This window comes from Gobius niger (genome assembly GCF_951799975.1).
Source record: "Gobius niger genome assembly, chromosome: 7".
NCBI classification, from domain to species: Eukaryota; Metazoa; Chordata; class Actinopteri; order Gobiiformes; family Gobiidae; genus Gobius; species Gobius niger.
Window position 1 is genome coordinate 35,792,950 of NC_136858.1, and position 15,854 is coordinate 35,808,803.

At 41.1% G+C, this 15,854-nt stretch overlaps 1 protein-coding gene across 1 annotated transcript; it reads right to left on the bottom strand.

The window, feature by feature from the left end:
• Window positions 1-1,536: 1,536 nt before the first annotated feature.
• znf518a (zinc finger protein 518A) lies at window positions 1,537-14,778 on the bottom strand (the record flags this gene model as incomplete). The annotated part of the gene is made up of 3 exons (XM_079560004.1): window positions 14,731-14,778; window positions 5,705-7,522; window positions 1,537-2,123 (listed from the first exon to the last, which is right to left on the bottom strand). The coding sequence occupies exons 2-3, from the start codon at window positions 7,503-7,505 to the stop codon at window positions 1,537-1,539; spliced, it is 2,388 nt and encodes a 795-aa protein (XP_079416130.1). The 5' UTR covers window positions 7,506-7,522; window positions 14,731-14,778.
• Window positions 14,779-15,854: the final 1,076 nt, after the last annotated feature.

Here is a 15,854-nt window from a genome sequence, read left to right on the forward strand (position 1 = left end):
GTCTCAGTTTTGTTGCTATTTTCACACCTTTTTTCCAGAAGCTTTTGGTTTGGGGTAAAGCCAAACTGGAGAAAATGTGCTCGGTTCAGGTGGGAGTTAAGGGGTTAAATCACATTTTTTGTCACTTTCCATTCCTCTTTTGACGGCATTTAATTCATTTTGTATAACGTGACTGCGATCAATCAAAAGACACAAAAATGTGACCAAAACATACATCAAAAGCAACAAAAACCTGATGAAAACACAACCAAACGGACTAAAAATGTGGAAAATCCTAACAAGGAAGAAGCTCAGATGAGTTTTGAAGGTTCTAGCTTAAAAGATTTGGATAAAGCTGCGCTCTGTTCCTGGTGGCAGTTTTGAAAGTCAAATATTATGCGAGGTGGTGCGTGAGGCGTGACGTTTGAGAACCACTGCTGTAGTTTGGAGAAACACAGGAGCGTTAGTGAAGGCATATTCACGTGCAAACTTAAGGGGGAAATAGAAGAAAACATGATGTTGTACTGAGGCTGTAAAGGTAAAATTGTAATAAAAAAAGGCTGAGAGGAGACTTGGCCGATTAAAGAGGGGGTATTCTGCTTTTTTCAGTCCCATAGCACCAGTCTATATCACACTACAATGTAAATGCAGTAAATTAGAATAACTGCCTTGTATAAAATTGCTCTCTCAAAATGGCTGTAGTGAATGTCTTGAAATAGGCCTCTGTCTCTTTAACCCCTTAACTCCCACCTGAACCGAGCACATTTTCTCCAGCTTTACCGCAATCCAAAAGCTTCTGGGAAAAAGGTGTGAAAATAGCAACAAAACTGACGAAAACAAGGATGAAAATGTGAAAAAAGCGACAAAAAATGGACAATAAAATTACAAAAAATTGACGAAAAATTGAGAAAAAATGGACAAAAAATGAAAATAATTTGACGAAAAAGTGCCAAAAAAAGTCACGAAAATTTGACAAAAATGAGACGACTGCCCAACAAAAAAAAATGATGAAAAAAAAATCTGATGTGAGGAAAAAGATCAATTTAGTTTTGTAGGTCTTCGCTTTCAAATGTTGCCTACAGGGCTACAGGATTTGGGTAAAGCTGAACTGGAGAAAATGCTCTCGGTTCAGGCGGGAGTTAAGAGGTTAAGAGCCTCTGATCCTTTCCGACACGCCCCGTGACGAAAGCTCGGAGGCGTCTCCAGGAGGTGGGGGCGTTCCTAGGAGGACTCAGGCAAACCTATCCCTAAAATGGCCGCCATCAGAGTTTTTACAGATTACTCAAAAATAGGTGAATGTGCCAAGGCAACACTTCAGGCATGTTTTTAATGAGGGAATGACAGAATAACATGATGTAAAGCTTGAAAAAGTCGATTTTGCATAATACCTCCCCTTTAATAAAAATGCCAAATCTACCAAAAGCATTTTCCTCCTCGTCTCCTCTTGGGTGTTTGTAAGTAAAGCCTGTGTTCGCCCCCATCTGCTTCTCCAAACTGATGCTTCCACCACCAAACACTAGTGTATTTTCAACCTCCTTTTACAAAACACTCATCCCTTCAGGAGTTTTCACAGTTTGGGGTCTTCCACTCCCGTAGGTGGCGCTGTCTGTGAGAGAGCCACACGTCCCGGTTTTCAAACACCCTGCCGCAAAACCAGCACCGGAAAGCGTGTCCTCCTTGGATCGAGGACGAGCCGTCGCTGATCACTTCGAACCTTCTCCTGCTCAAGCGTCGCAGCTTCAGCTTCAGCAGAAACCGCTCTCGGACGGGGTTTCTCAGCGCGGCGGCGGCGGCGGTTTCTCGTCCCCGTCCGTCGATCGCGCTCAGGGTCCGTTTCGACAGCACGACTTTGTGGATTTCGCCCTTGTATTTCTTCACCACCCCCATGATCCGGGACACCTCCGGGAGGTCGGCGTCCGGGTGGTTCAGGACCACGACGGGCTGGCTCCCCGCCGGGCGCTTCACGGGCTGCTCGGGGCTGACGGCCACTAAATGCAAAGTTCGCTCCAGGGCTTTGGGGGCGGGGGTCCGGGCGAGAGGAGGAGGAGGAGGTGTTGGGGAGGATTCCGAAGTGTCTGTGGGAAGGACCTCCTGCGTCTGGGCGACAGGGGGAGGGGGACAAACAGCTGGATGTGCGGTGTCACCTGTGAAGAAATAAAAAATGTGACTGATGTAGACGGAACAATGAAGAGTTGGGTCTCTGCCGTGAGAGCGAAGAAGTTAACCTCTTAACTTCCGCCTGAACCGAGAGATCTTTTTCCTCACGTCAGATTTTTTTTCCCATCATTTTTTGGTCGGGTATTCAACTCATTTTTGTAACTTTTTTGTCATTTTTTTGGTCATTTTTTGTCAATTTATTGTCAATTTTTTTCATCACATTTTTGTCTTTTTTTGTCATTTTTTTGTAATTTTCTTGTCAAATTTTTATCACATTTTTTTCACATTTTTGTCTTTTTTTGTCACATTTTTGTCATTTTTTTGGTCACATTTTTTTGGTCATTTTTTTGTCAAATTTTTATCAATTTTTTTTCACATTTTTGTCTTTTTTTTATCACATTTTTGTCATTTTTTTGGTCACATTTTTGTCATTTTTTTTGTCACATTTTTGTCAATTTCTTGTGACGTTTTTGTGACATTTTCATCATTGTTTTCGTCTCAGTTTTGTCGCTATTTTCACACCATTTTTCCAGAAGCTTTTTAAAAAATTACAAAAATGTGACAAAATGTGACAAAAATGACACAAAATTGATAAAAAAATTACGAAAAATGGACAAAAAAATGACCAAAAAAATGACAAAAAAGTTACAAAAATGAGTTGAATACCCCCAAAAGAAGAATGGAAAAAAAAAATCTGACGACGTGAGGAAAAAGATCCTCTCGGTTCAGGCAGGAGTTAAGAGGTTAAACTGAAATAAATAAATAAAACAAGACAGATTAAATGTTTAGCTAAATAATCGATAGTTAAATTCTGATCCTCTACACAAAATATTTGAGGGACAAATGGAGAAAGACTGATTTGGGTTCCCTTTACTGCAGTGTTTCCAAACCAGAGGACCAGGGACCCCGGGGGGTTCGTGAGTGTTTGGCAGGGGGTCTTTGGAGTGATTTCAGATCAAAAAGATGAAACTGAATTGTATTTCAATACGATTATGAAAGAGAAGTTCATTTTAGTTAGTTAACCTCTTAACTCCCGCCTGAACCGAGAGCATTTTCTCCAGTTCAGCTTTATTCAAATCCTGTAGGCCAGTGTAACGCCTCATTTGAAAGCTAAGATCTACAAAACTCATCTAAATGGATCTTTTTCCTCACGTCATCAGATTTTTTTCCATATTTTTTTTTTTTTTTTGGGGGGGGGGTATTCATTTTGTAGTTTTTTTGTCATTTTTAAATCAATTTTTTGTCATTTTTTAGTCACATTTTTTGCCAATTTTTTGTCATTTTTTGTCACATTTTTGGTCCATTTTTTGTCATTTTTTTTGTCATTTTTGGGTCAATTTTTTGTCATATTTTTGTCATTTTTTGGTATTATTTTTTGGTCATTTTTGTCACATTTTAGTCACATTTTTTTGTCATTTTTCTGTCATTTTTTGTCACATTTTTTTGTCAATTTTTTGTCATTTTTGTCAATGTTTTCTCACTTTTTTGTCACATTTCCATCATTGTTTTCGTCTCAGTTTTGTCGCTATTTTCACAGCTTTTTTCCAGAAGCTTTTGGACTGGGGTAAAGCCAAACTGGAGAAAATGTGCTCGGTTCAGGTGGGAGTTAAGGGGTTCATTTTGTTCTCCTGTAAGACGTTAAGACTTTTTTAGCCACTTCCAAAATACTCATAAATCTGAGTTTAGTTGATCACTTTCTAAATAACTGGCGGCACCGACGAGATAGTACCAGGAGAACCCAGCACCGAGTAGAAATAAATACATGAGGGGTAACACGAGACGAAGATGGTGAACCACTGCCCTAAAATAAACCAGAAACAAATCCTGCTTTAAAGTGCAGTAATGTAACAAAACATTTACATTTAACACTCTTTTGGCTTTTTACTCAAGTGTTTTTGTGAACCTTTTAGCCCCGACCTGAACCGAGCATATTTTCTCTAGTTTGGCTTTACCCAACTTTAAAAGCGTCTTGAACAAAATGTCAAAAATAGCGACAAAAATGAGAAGAAAACAAGGATGAAAGTGCAACAAAAAAAGCATTGAGAAAAGCCTTAAAAGAGCAACAGGGAAGTAACAAAACAGCGATGAAAGTGCAACAAAAAAGTGGCAAAAAAGTGACAAAGAAGTGGCAAAAAAGCGATGAAAGTGAGGCAAAAAAGTGACAAAAACAAATAAGCGACAAACATGCAACAATACAGTAGCAAAAACAACAAAAAAGTGGCAAAAAAAAGTGATGAAAGTGAGGCAAAAAAGTGACAAAAACACAACAAAAAAGTGGCAAAAAAGTGATGAAATTGCGGCAAAAAAGTGACAAAAACACAACAAAAAAGTTGCAAAAAAGTGATGAAATTGCGGCAAAAAAGTTGCAAAAACACAACAAATAAGTGTGTTGAAAAGTGTGACAAAAACACAACAAATAAATGACAAAAAAGTGATGAAAGTGAGGCAAAAAGTGACAAAAACCACAAATAAGTGACAAAAACACAACAAAAAAACGATGAAATTGCGGCAAATAAGTGACAAAAAACCTAAGCAAAAAAGTGATGAAATAGCAATAAAAAAAACTAAAGATCAACAAAAAAGTGGCAAAAAAAGTGATGAAAGTGAGGCAAAAAGTGACAAAAACCACAAATAAGTGACAAAAACGCAACAAAAAAGTGGCAAAAAAGCGATGAAATTGCGGCAAATAAGTGACAAAAAACCTAAGCAAAAAAGTGATGAAACAGCAATAAAAAAAAACTAAAGATCAACAAAAGTGCGGCAAAAAAGTGACAAACACGCAACAAATAAGGGGCAAAAAAGCGATGAAATTGCGGCAAATAAGTGACAAACATGCAACAAAAAAGTAGCAAAAACACAACAAAACAGTGGCAAAAAAGTGATGAAAGTGAGGCAAAAAGGGACAAAAACAAGTGACAAAAAACGCAAAAGAAGAAAAGTGATGAAATAGCAATAACAGGGAAGTAACAAAACAGCAATGAAAGTGCAACAAAAAAGTGGCAAAAACACAACAAATAAGTGGCAAAAAAGCGATGAAATTGCAACAAATATGCAACAAAAAAGTGGCAAAAAAGAGATGAAAGTGAGGCAAAAAAGTGACAAAAACACAACAAATAAGTGACAAAAAAGTGATGAAATTGCGGCAAAAAAGTGACAAAAATGGGATGAAAAAGAACGTGAAAAAAGCGATGACGGCGCAGCAACAACAACGCGAAGAAGATCAGTTTTGCAGGTCTTCGATTACACTGGTCTATCTGCTGTGAGCTCCAGTCCAGAAACTTTTACATTTGGGTAAAGCCGAAAAGGAGAAAAGGCACTCAGTTAAGGGGGGGTGGCAAGTGTGAAAGCTCGTATCCATTATTAGTAATGTGACAGAGAAGGCTACAAGCAAAGGGTAAGAAAATGGGACTTAAAATTGTAAACAGCCACAATTTTAGTATGAAAATGAACACTTGTTGAAACACACGTCCTCGAGGCTTTATCGCCTTTGTCAGGGCGGAGCACAGAAACACTACACTGTTGAATAAAGTTCTTGTATTACTCCATGAAAACTATAATTAGCTCTTACTGTGCGCGGTAATGACAGGCCGGGCCGAAGGAGACGCCTCCGCGGAACCATCGGGAGTCTCCGCTTCAGCCGATCCTCCCAAATCCGCACCGACTTCCCCCTCGTCCTCGCGTTCCCCTTTCATCCCTTTCGCCAAACGTTCGCCGTCTCGACAGTCTGTAATTCTTCGCTCGTCGTGAATCGTCGTCGCTTCTCCTCCGCGCACCTCCGTTTTAAAACTCTTCACCTCGTCTATCGTGCGTTTCCTCTGAGACGGCGCCGTTTCGGAGGTGACCCATTGCTTTCCCGTTTTGGGGCTTTTCTTCAAAACTATTTTCAAAGCCAGCGCCGTTTGAGACTTACCCGCCCTTTTCGGCTTCTTCTTCATGTTCCTCCAGCGCATGTTTTTCCTTTTCTTTTTCGGTAAAGCCCTCCGGTCCGCTTTCCTCTCCTCCGCCTCCCGTTCGTCGGAGATAGCGGCGTCCTGCGTCACCTCTTCGGCGTCGCGCTCGTTCAAATGCGTCTTCAGCCTTTGGTTTTCCCTGTTTTCCTCCGTCGCGGGGCCTTCCGTCGGCTCGGCCATCGACGCGTCGCCGCTTAGCTTAATTTCTCGGTTTTGTAAACAGCCGCTCAAGCCAATATCGCTCGCAAGCTTCTCGCAAGAGTCGGCGCTCTCGGCTTCCTTCTCCGCCATCAGCTTCAACCTTTTGGCGAAACTGCCGCCGTTTTGCTTCATCTTATTCTTCACCGTGAGGACGTCTTGGCTGCTGTCGGGGGAGACGGACACGCCGCCGTTCTCCGCCCGGAGGTTCGCGTCTCGCGGGACGTTCGAGAGCACGTTTTTCAGCGCCTTGCTCCACCTCTGCTTGCCCGACTTCCTCAGAAACTGCTCCGTTTCCTCCAGCGTCGTCTTGGCGTCCGACAGGTGGCAGTACTTGTCCAAGAACTCTCGTCCCGGGAGCGAAAGGCAGTCCTGCGTCAGCCAGCGTATGCCTTTGACCGCGCTCCTCGTCACTCGCGGTTTCCCCTTCGCTTCGCTCGCGGTAAAAGCGTCGACGTCGTTTCCCTGGCCTCCGTGCGTCGCCTTCACGTGCTTCGTCAGGAGCGTCTTTTGCGGCGCTTCGTAGCCGCAGAATTGACACATGTAGGCCGCCGTGTTGCCGATCCCTTGCTCGCTTTTCAGCTCCAACCCCAGATTGTGCAGCAGAACGTGCTCCAAAAACTCCCTATCGTCGGGCGTTGAAAACTTCTTGCAAACCTCGCACGTGTATTTCCCGTTTTGAGTGTGAACCATCACGAGGTGCGCGCTGAACTCCGCCCAAGTGCGCTGTACGTCGTCCTTGCAAAGGCTGCAGCACGAGAAGGTGTCTTTGTGGCTTAAAACGTGCACTTGGAGATAGGAGAGCTCGTGCGTGGTGAATTTGCACACGTGGCAGGGGAACACGGGGGGGCACCCTTTGTGTTTGTCGTCGAAATGCTTCAGCAGGTCTTTGGGCTCGCGTTCCGTGCCGTCTTTGCACTGCGAGCATTTGAACCGGAGCGAGTTCCCGCTGTGGATCGTCCTCTGGAGCTCGTCGTGGTTCGGGCGTTTCTTTGACCACGTTGTGCTGGCGCGCTCCTCCTCCTCCGCCGCCGCCGCCGCTGCTGTTATCTTCTTTGGTCCGTGCTGCTTATCAGGGTTTTGCATAGCGGGGGGCTGGAGCACGGCCTTCCTGAGGTGGAGGCGGCTCAGCCAGTCTCTGTTCTTCTTGTGGACGCGGCGTTTGTTGCTGCTGCTGCTGTCGGCCGTGGAGGTGGCCGCGCACACGTCCACCAGATCCATGAGTCTGTGAGTCGGCCCTGAGGGGAAAACAAAGCAAAGAGTAGAATCAGCAGATGTAAAACCATGCCATATATCAGGGGTCAGATGTAAAACCATGCCATATATCAGGGGGAGGCAGGTTTGGACCCTCCAGTTGAAGCAATTGAAGTAAAGCATCACTTTCCACATAAGCCAGTCTTGTACATGATACACACTGGGAAAAAGTCCATCGTAAATGAGATAAATTACTTAAAATCGCCTGAATAAAGGTTTTTGAGCTAATCTAAGATCGGATAAAAACACCAAGGCCAAATGAACACATAGAAATCCCACTAGAAATCGAACAAATTAACTTTTACTGTAAAACAAATATTTATTTTTCACTTGAAATGATACAAAATAATCTGAATTAAGAAAAAACTTGTGGAACAACATTGGCGAGAATAGGTTTTATCTGCTTTAACCCCTTAACTCCCACCTGAACCGCACACATTTTCTTTTACCCCAGTCCAAAAGCTTCTGGAAAAAAGGTGAGAAAATAGGCAAGGCAACTTTATCTAAACCGTGCATTTCGTACACAAGGCAACTCAATGCGCCAACTCAAATGAGGAGATGAAAACAATGATGATGTGACAAAAAAGTGAGAAAACTTAGACAAAAAACTGTCAAAAAATTGTCAAAAAACTGACAAAAAAGGACAAAAAATTACAGAAAGTGACAAAAAACTGACAAAAAAAGGTCAAAAAAATGATGAAAAAGTGGCAAAAAATGGACAAAAAAAAGGTCAAATTTTTTTTTACAAAAGATGACAAAAAAATGACAAAAAAATGATGAAAACGTTGCGAAAATATGATAAATATTTGATAAAAAATGTACCAAAAAAATGACAAAAAATGTGACAACAATGTGACAAAAAATTGAGAAAAAAGGACAAAAAATGTGATAAAAATTTGACAAAACAAATGACAAAAAATTGACGAAAAATGGACAAAAAAATGACAAATAAATTGACGAAAAAATTATGAAAAGTGGCAAAAAATGTACAAAAAAAAGGACAGAAAAATGTACAAAAAATTACAAACATAAATTACAAAAAAATGATGAAAAAGTGGCAAAAATGTGATAAATATTTGACAAAAATTTGACAAAAATTTACAAACAAGTTACAAAAGTGAGTTGAAAACCCCCCATGAAATGATGGAGAAATAATCTGATGACGTGAGGAAAAAGATCCATTCAGATGAGTTTTGTAGATATTAGCTTTCAAATGAGGTGTTACACTGGCCTACAGGATTTGGGTAAAGCTGAACTGGAGAAAATGCTCTCGGTTCAGGCGGGAGTTAAGAGGTTAAGGCCAGACCAAATCCACTCAATCTTTAGATTTAACGCCTTAATTCAAGTATTCTTAGAGTATTCATTTAGGATTATGGCCTAAAAGGGTGCTCTGCTAAGACATTTAAAGGAATTTACAGTATTTTTAACATTTCTAGAGTACTTTAACCCCTTAACTCCCACCTGAACCGAGCACATTTTCTCCAGTTTGGCTTTACCCCAGTCCAAAAGCTTCTGGAAAAAAGCTGTGAAAAGAGCAACAAAACTGAGACGAAAACAATGATGAAAGTGTGACAAAAAAGTGAGAAAAGTGACGAAAAATTGATGAAAAAGTGGCAAAAATTTCACAAAAATGACAAAAAAAATAGACAAAAAAATGATAAAAATGTGATAGGAAATTGACAAAAAATGACAAAAAACATGAGTTACAAAAATGAGTTGAATACCCAACAAAAAATCTGATGACGTGAGGAAGATCCTCTCGTTTCAGGCGGGAGTTAAGAGGTTAACAGGCATTTGAGCTCTGATTTGGGTCAAAGTATTTCTCAAAATCATCTCGAGGGCCAGAGTTTGATTATGGAGGGCCGGTTTTGGCCCCCGGGCCTGACGTTGCCTACCCCTGACACAGCCTCTTCAAGGTTGTGCCTTCAGGGAGGAGACTGCGGAATCTGCGGGTCAGTTCCAGTCGACTGAGGAGCAGTTTCGCACACAGGACCATCGGGAAGCTGAACTCCCTGCCCTCCCTCCAACCCCTCTTCCACCTCCACCCGCTCCACAATCAAGGATGAGAGAAACATAATTTCAAACCAAAAATCTTGAATCTCGGATCTAATAATACGCAAAAGAATTACAGAATTTCAGATGGCGGTCAACGAAGTGAAACATTCAACAGCGGAGGCTTTATCGCACAGCCACACCTTTATTTAGGCAACAAAAAATGATCCGGGACGTCCCCGTTTACAAAGCCAGTATTTACCCCGTTCAATGCCCGGGTTTCGCCGCTTTTATTACACGTTTCTGGATTTAATCGTAGAACTATGGCCAGAAAGCCACTTGGAAAAACACGGTAATACAGAGGCTTGAGGATTGTTGTGTTTGTTTTGCTTACAAAGCCATTATGACAGCGGGGAAGTGCAATTATAAAACAGCCGAGTTATTCAACAAACCAAACTCACATGTTTGTCCAAAAAGAAATGTGTTTACATGAAGAAAAAAAAAGACCAGAGCTGCTGCTGCTGTTTATGTTTCGGTTAGGGCTGCTCGATTATTGAAAAAATAATTATTATTTTTGTCATAATTGAAATCACGATTATTCAAACGATTATTTGTTGCCTGTTGTTGTTAAAAATATCCATCAAAAAAGTGACAAAAATCCAGCAAGAAAATGACAAAAATCCATCAAAAATAGTGACAAAAATCCATCAAAAAAGACAAAAATCCAGCAGAAAAAAGACAAAAATCCAGCAAAAACAGTGACAAAAATCCATTAAAAAAAAAGACAAAAATCCATCAAAAAAGTGACAAAAATCCAGCAGAAAAAAGACAAAAATCCAGCAAAAAAGTGACAAAAATCCATTAAAAAAAAGACAAAAATCCAGCAAAAAAGTGACAAAAATTAAAAATAAAAATAAAAAATGTGAAAATAAAAATTTGAAGGAAAAAAAAAAAATTAAAAAAAAAAATTATAATCGATTTTTTGCGATTATGCTAATTTTGTAATCGTTTACTGTTGTAATCGAAATCGTAATCGAATTTCGATTAATTGCACAGCCCTAGTTTCGGTGATTTCATTGAGATAATGGTGATGGATGTGTACCCTTCAAACATGTTTCAGACCTGGCACCAAAACAGCACTGCAACCAAGTTTTGAAAATTACCCACAATGCAACAAACACAAGGAGATAATGCAAACGTCTCTGACTTGCTAGGGCTGGGACGGTCCACTTTTGTCACGATCCGATACGTATCACAATATCCTGGGCCCGATCCGATCCGCATTGCGATAGAGTAAGTAATAGGCCGAAACAAGCCCATCTGGGGTGGCCCGTTGCATTATGGGTAATGGAATTTATTTTGACAATATCGATGGCTAGCGTAAAGCAACAAAGAAAGCTCTGATTTGGACCGTTTGACTTTTTATTTCTATGGTTTTAACCGCTGGAAAGCTGATGATTTAAAGTGCTTTTGTCGTCGCCGCTTGTTACGATATTTGCATAAAATCTATTTTTACAACCAGGGCTGCGAACGGAGACAGACAGAAACTGAAAGAACTGAACGATTTGTAGAGATGCTTCAAAAGTGACGTCCAGTCCTTGTTCATATAGTTGGAATAACTATGTGAGAAAAACGTTTCTGACCCTTGAAGGCGACTGTTGGACAAAGTGCAGGGTCTGAAACTGTGGCCTCAAGTCGCCGACATTCAGGACATTTAAACTGAATGAGAAATAAAAACACAGAATCCTTGTTTTGTTTTGTCAATAACGAGGTTGACAGTAAACAAAATCTTTGTTTTAATTGTGACAGAGATCCACGAACACATATAGGCTCTGCCAAATGTACTTTATTTGTATATTATTTTGTGAGTGATCTGATGGTACAACATGGCTAATCGACTGACAGAAATCTACCCACTATATTTAACTTTCCCCTGTGATTTCAAGACAAATTTAAATTATTTAAAAAGTGGCGGCGTCTGTGTCGGGCTGATCCCAGGTCCTGTCCGCTACGGTCCACTACGGTCCGCTACGGTCCGCTACGGTCCGCTACGGTCCGCTACGGTCCGCTACGGTCCGCTACAGTCCGCTACGGTCCGCTACGGTCCGCTACGGTTCGCTACGGTTCACTACGGTCCGCTACGGTCCGCTACGGTCCGCTACGGTCCGCTACGGTCCGCTACGGTCCGCTACGGTCCGCTACGGTCCGCTACGGTCCGCTACGGTCCGCTACGGTCCGCTACAGTCCGCTACGGTCCGCTACGGTCCGCTACGGTTCGCTACGGTTCACTACGGTCCACTACGGTCCACTACGGTCCACTATGGTCCACTATGGTCCGCTCCGGCCTACGGAGCTGCCGTCCTGACTTTTCCTTCGCTTTCAAGATATTGACAAAAATAATGCAAGAAATGTCACTTGAGACTTACAGTCTTTAAACAAATGCCCGTGAGCCTTAGGGGTCACGGTTATGGCTCATATACTTCAGTGTTCAGGCTCCGCTACCTGGACTCGCTCACACATTTCAATGGCAGTGCTTTGTTTGGGCCGAAATTAGGAGCCTGATTGACCCACACATGCGCAGTCGAGATGGGCATTCGGCTTATTATTAGCGGCACGGTCGCGCAGCGGTGAGCGCTCGTGCTTCACAGAAGGTCCAGGGTTCGATTCCCACCTGGACGGGGCCTTTCTGTGTGGAGTTTGTTTGTTCTCCCGGTAGGTTTCCTCCGGGTACTCCAGTTTCCCCTACCACCAAAAACATGTACAATTGGCCAGGATGAACGATGTGTGTGAGTGAATGAATGGTGGTGATCAGACGTGTGCAGTCGCGACAGCGCCACTGTCAGTCTCCTCCAGGGTGACAAGCTACAAACGTAGCTTACCACCACCGAGTCTGGAGCGAATGAACAATTTTTTTTGTAGAATTAAGTCCTTAACTCCCACCTGAACCGAGCACATTTTCTCCAGTTTGGCTTTACCCCAGTCCAAAAGCTTCTGGAAAACAGGTGAGAAAATAGCAACAAAACTGAGACGAAACAGAGACAAAAAAATCACAAAAAAAGTTACAAAAATGAGTGTAATACCAAACAAAAAAATGATGGAAAAAATCTGATAACGTGAGGAAAAAGATCCTCTCGGTTCAGGCGGGAGTTAAGAGGCTTAAACTATGTCGGTGAAAAGGTGCTATATAAATAAAGATCAACAAGTGACATATTTGCCTTAAAATGTGTATAAAGAAAAGTCACAGGTCCAAAGTTTAGAAATCAAATGGCATTTACCACAAAATATAACTAAGTGCTGTGTAACGGTTACTGGAAAACAAAGGAGTATGTGATAAAAAATGCCTCCAAACACAAGTATTGAAGTATTGCGATACTTGATAAAGTAACAATACTTGGTATTGCAGCACAAAGTATTGCGATCCAAGTCCGTTCCGATATTTTGTCCCAGCCCTACTAGTTGCATAGTTGTATTATTGCAAATGAACTGGGGTTTGTAGATGTTTGCCCCCTTTATCTTGACCTCATCTTTTTCGCACGTTTTTGAACGGCAATTTGCACACACATACTGTACCTTACTATTAACCCCTTAACTCCCACCTGAACGAGCACATTTTCTTCAGTTTGGCTTTACCCCAATCCAAAAGCTTCTGGAAAAAAGCTGTGAAAATAGCAACAAAACTGAGATGAAAACAATGATGGAAATGTGACAAAAAAGTCAGAAAACATTGACAAAAAAGTGACGAAAAATTGATGAAAAAGTGGCAAAAATGTCACAAGAAATAGAAAAAAAAAATGGCAGAAAAAATGTAAAAAATGTGATAAAAATGTGACAAAAAATGACAAAAATGTGATAAAAAATTTACAAAAAAATTACCAAAAATTTATTTATAAATTACAAAAAAAAATACAAAAAAGTGATAAAAATGTGACCAAAAAAATTACAAAAAATGACAAAAGAAATTACAAAAATGTGACAAAAAATTACAAAAAAGTTCCAAAAATGAATTGAATACCCGACAAAAAAATGATGGAAAAAAAATCTGACGACGTGAGGAAAAAGATCCTCTCGGTTCAGGCGGGAGTTAAGAGGTTAACTAAAAACATCTTATTCACTGCTATAGCTTGCTCAAGCCTAGAAACAAACCTTCTCCGTGAAGTGAGAATGCCATGTACGTGTCAGCAAATGGCCAAACACAGGAAAGTTATCCAAATGGCCTCAAGGGATGTGCTTCAGCATAGCATCAAACTGAAATACTGCAGGGGAAACGCACATAATAACATTACATGAAGCTGTGTAGCCAGTGCATAAATGAACCACAAACAAATCCCCCCCAAACTGTATTCAGGTGTGCTGAAAGAATCAGGGATCATTTGTTCACAATAGAGTGACTTCCAAAAGAAGAGTATTCATAATTCAAGGACATTTGAGACGTGAAGAGCAAGAAAATCAAGTGGGCAAAGTACAAAAACAATGCACAAGTGTTGCATATTGTGGCTAGAAAGCGTCACGCTGCTCCACTTGTTGCGGGACACTTAGAAAACACACGTAATTGCGCTCATTGATAAAAGTTAGCGACTACTACGAAAATACTACTATCAGCACCAGGGGAAGAAGGCAACTTGCAAAAACGTATAGCTCACCTGCTCGGACTATAAAGTTCAGACTCTCCCAGCAGAAGGCGAACACGGCTGCAGCTTGCAACGCCAAGCAAGTCAAGCGCTAACAACCGCACGAAATAACTTTTAACCCCGACTGTTTTGGAGGAGATAATTCCCGAAATCGTGCGGCCACCATTGTGCCGCTGACTTGACCACAACAAAGTGATGAGACGAGCTCAGGCATCGAGCTACGCGACACACACGCTTTCCGCAAACAAAAGAGTAAACAAAAAAAATACGCGACGATTTTTTTGTTAACGACGTTCCTTCCGCTCGTCGTGGCGAAAGTGCAAAGCGGATCCGTCTCGCCGTGAAATAATAGCGTTCGGACTGATTTGAATTAACGTGACGCACGACAGCCCTACAAAGACGACATAACTTCATCAACAAAAAAAAAGCTTGGCGATAAAGTTACGGCGCTAACGTCTCGCCAACTTGCGTCGACTTATTGCGAAAGATAACGCACTGCGAAAGGCTAAACCGGCGGGATACAGCGCGAGTAATGGGCATAGTTGAGACGTTGTTTTTTTTTTTTTTTTTACCTTTTCTTTTGTAGAGCGCTTGACAGCTCAGCGAGCGGCGGCCATGTTTGTTTCATCCGGGGATTATGCGGGCGCTGAGCTGCTTTAGCCTTTAGCCCGGAGACAACGACCTGCCCCGGGCCACAAAGAAGCACAAACACGGCGGAAAAACGGACATCCACGGTCATAAAGACATCAGAACTAGGATATATAGCCTGCCTGTGCGTGTCTGGATGAATTAAAAGCGAAAATAAGTTGCGGTTGATGTAATAAAAGTGCTCAAATTGAACTTAATTAAACGTTTGCCTATTTCTCCCATGATTCAAAGCGGCTATTGGAGGTTAAATGGGCATAAACAGAGCTCTCTCCATTCAAAGACTGATTCAATATTTCCCATATATGTGTGACATTTTGTTAGAATGTGCCCTTTATTCCAACATCCCTTCAGTATAGATCACTTGATTGAGGAATATTGGAATTAACCCCTTAACTCCCACCTGAACCGAGCACATTTTCTCCAGTTTGGCTTTACCCCAATCCAAAAGCTTCTGGAAAAAAGGTGTGAAAATAGTGACAAAACTGAGACGAAAACAATGATGGAAATGTGACATAAAAGTGACGAAAAAATGACAAAAAAAGTGACGAAAAAGTGGAAAAAATGTCACAAGAAATTGACAAAAAATGTATGAAAAAATGACAAAAATATGATCAAAAATGTGACAAAAAATGACCAAAATGTAACCAAAAAATGACAAAAAGTTGATGAAAAAATGAACAAAAATGTGACAAAAAATGCCAAAAAAATTACAAAAATGTGACAAAAGTTTGACAAAAAAGTGACGAAAAATGGATGAAAATGTCACAAAAATGACAAAAAAATTACAAAAATGTGACAAAAATTTGATAAAGATTTGACCAAAAAAATGACAAAAATGTGTAAAAAAAAAAAATGACAACAAAAATGAGTTGAATACCCAACAAAAAAATGATGGAAAAAAAATCTGATGACGTGAGGAAAAAGATCCTCTCGGTTCAGGCGGGAGTTAAGAGGTTAACATACAAATTGTTGACCTCTCAACCCCCATACCCCCATACTACAAGAAGCAAATTTTCTCCAGTTATTATGCAGGTGTCCAGGCATTACT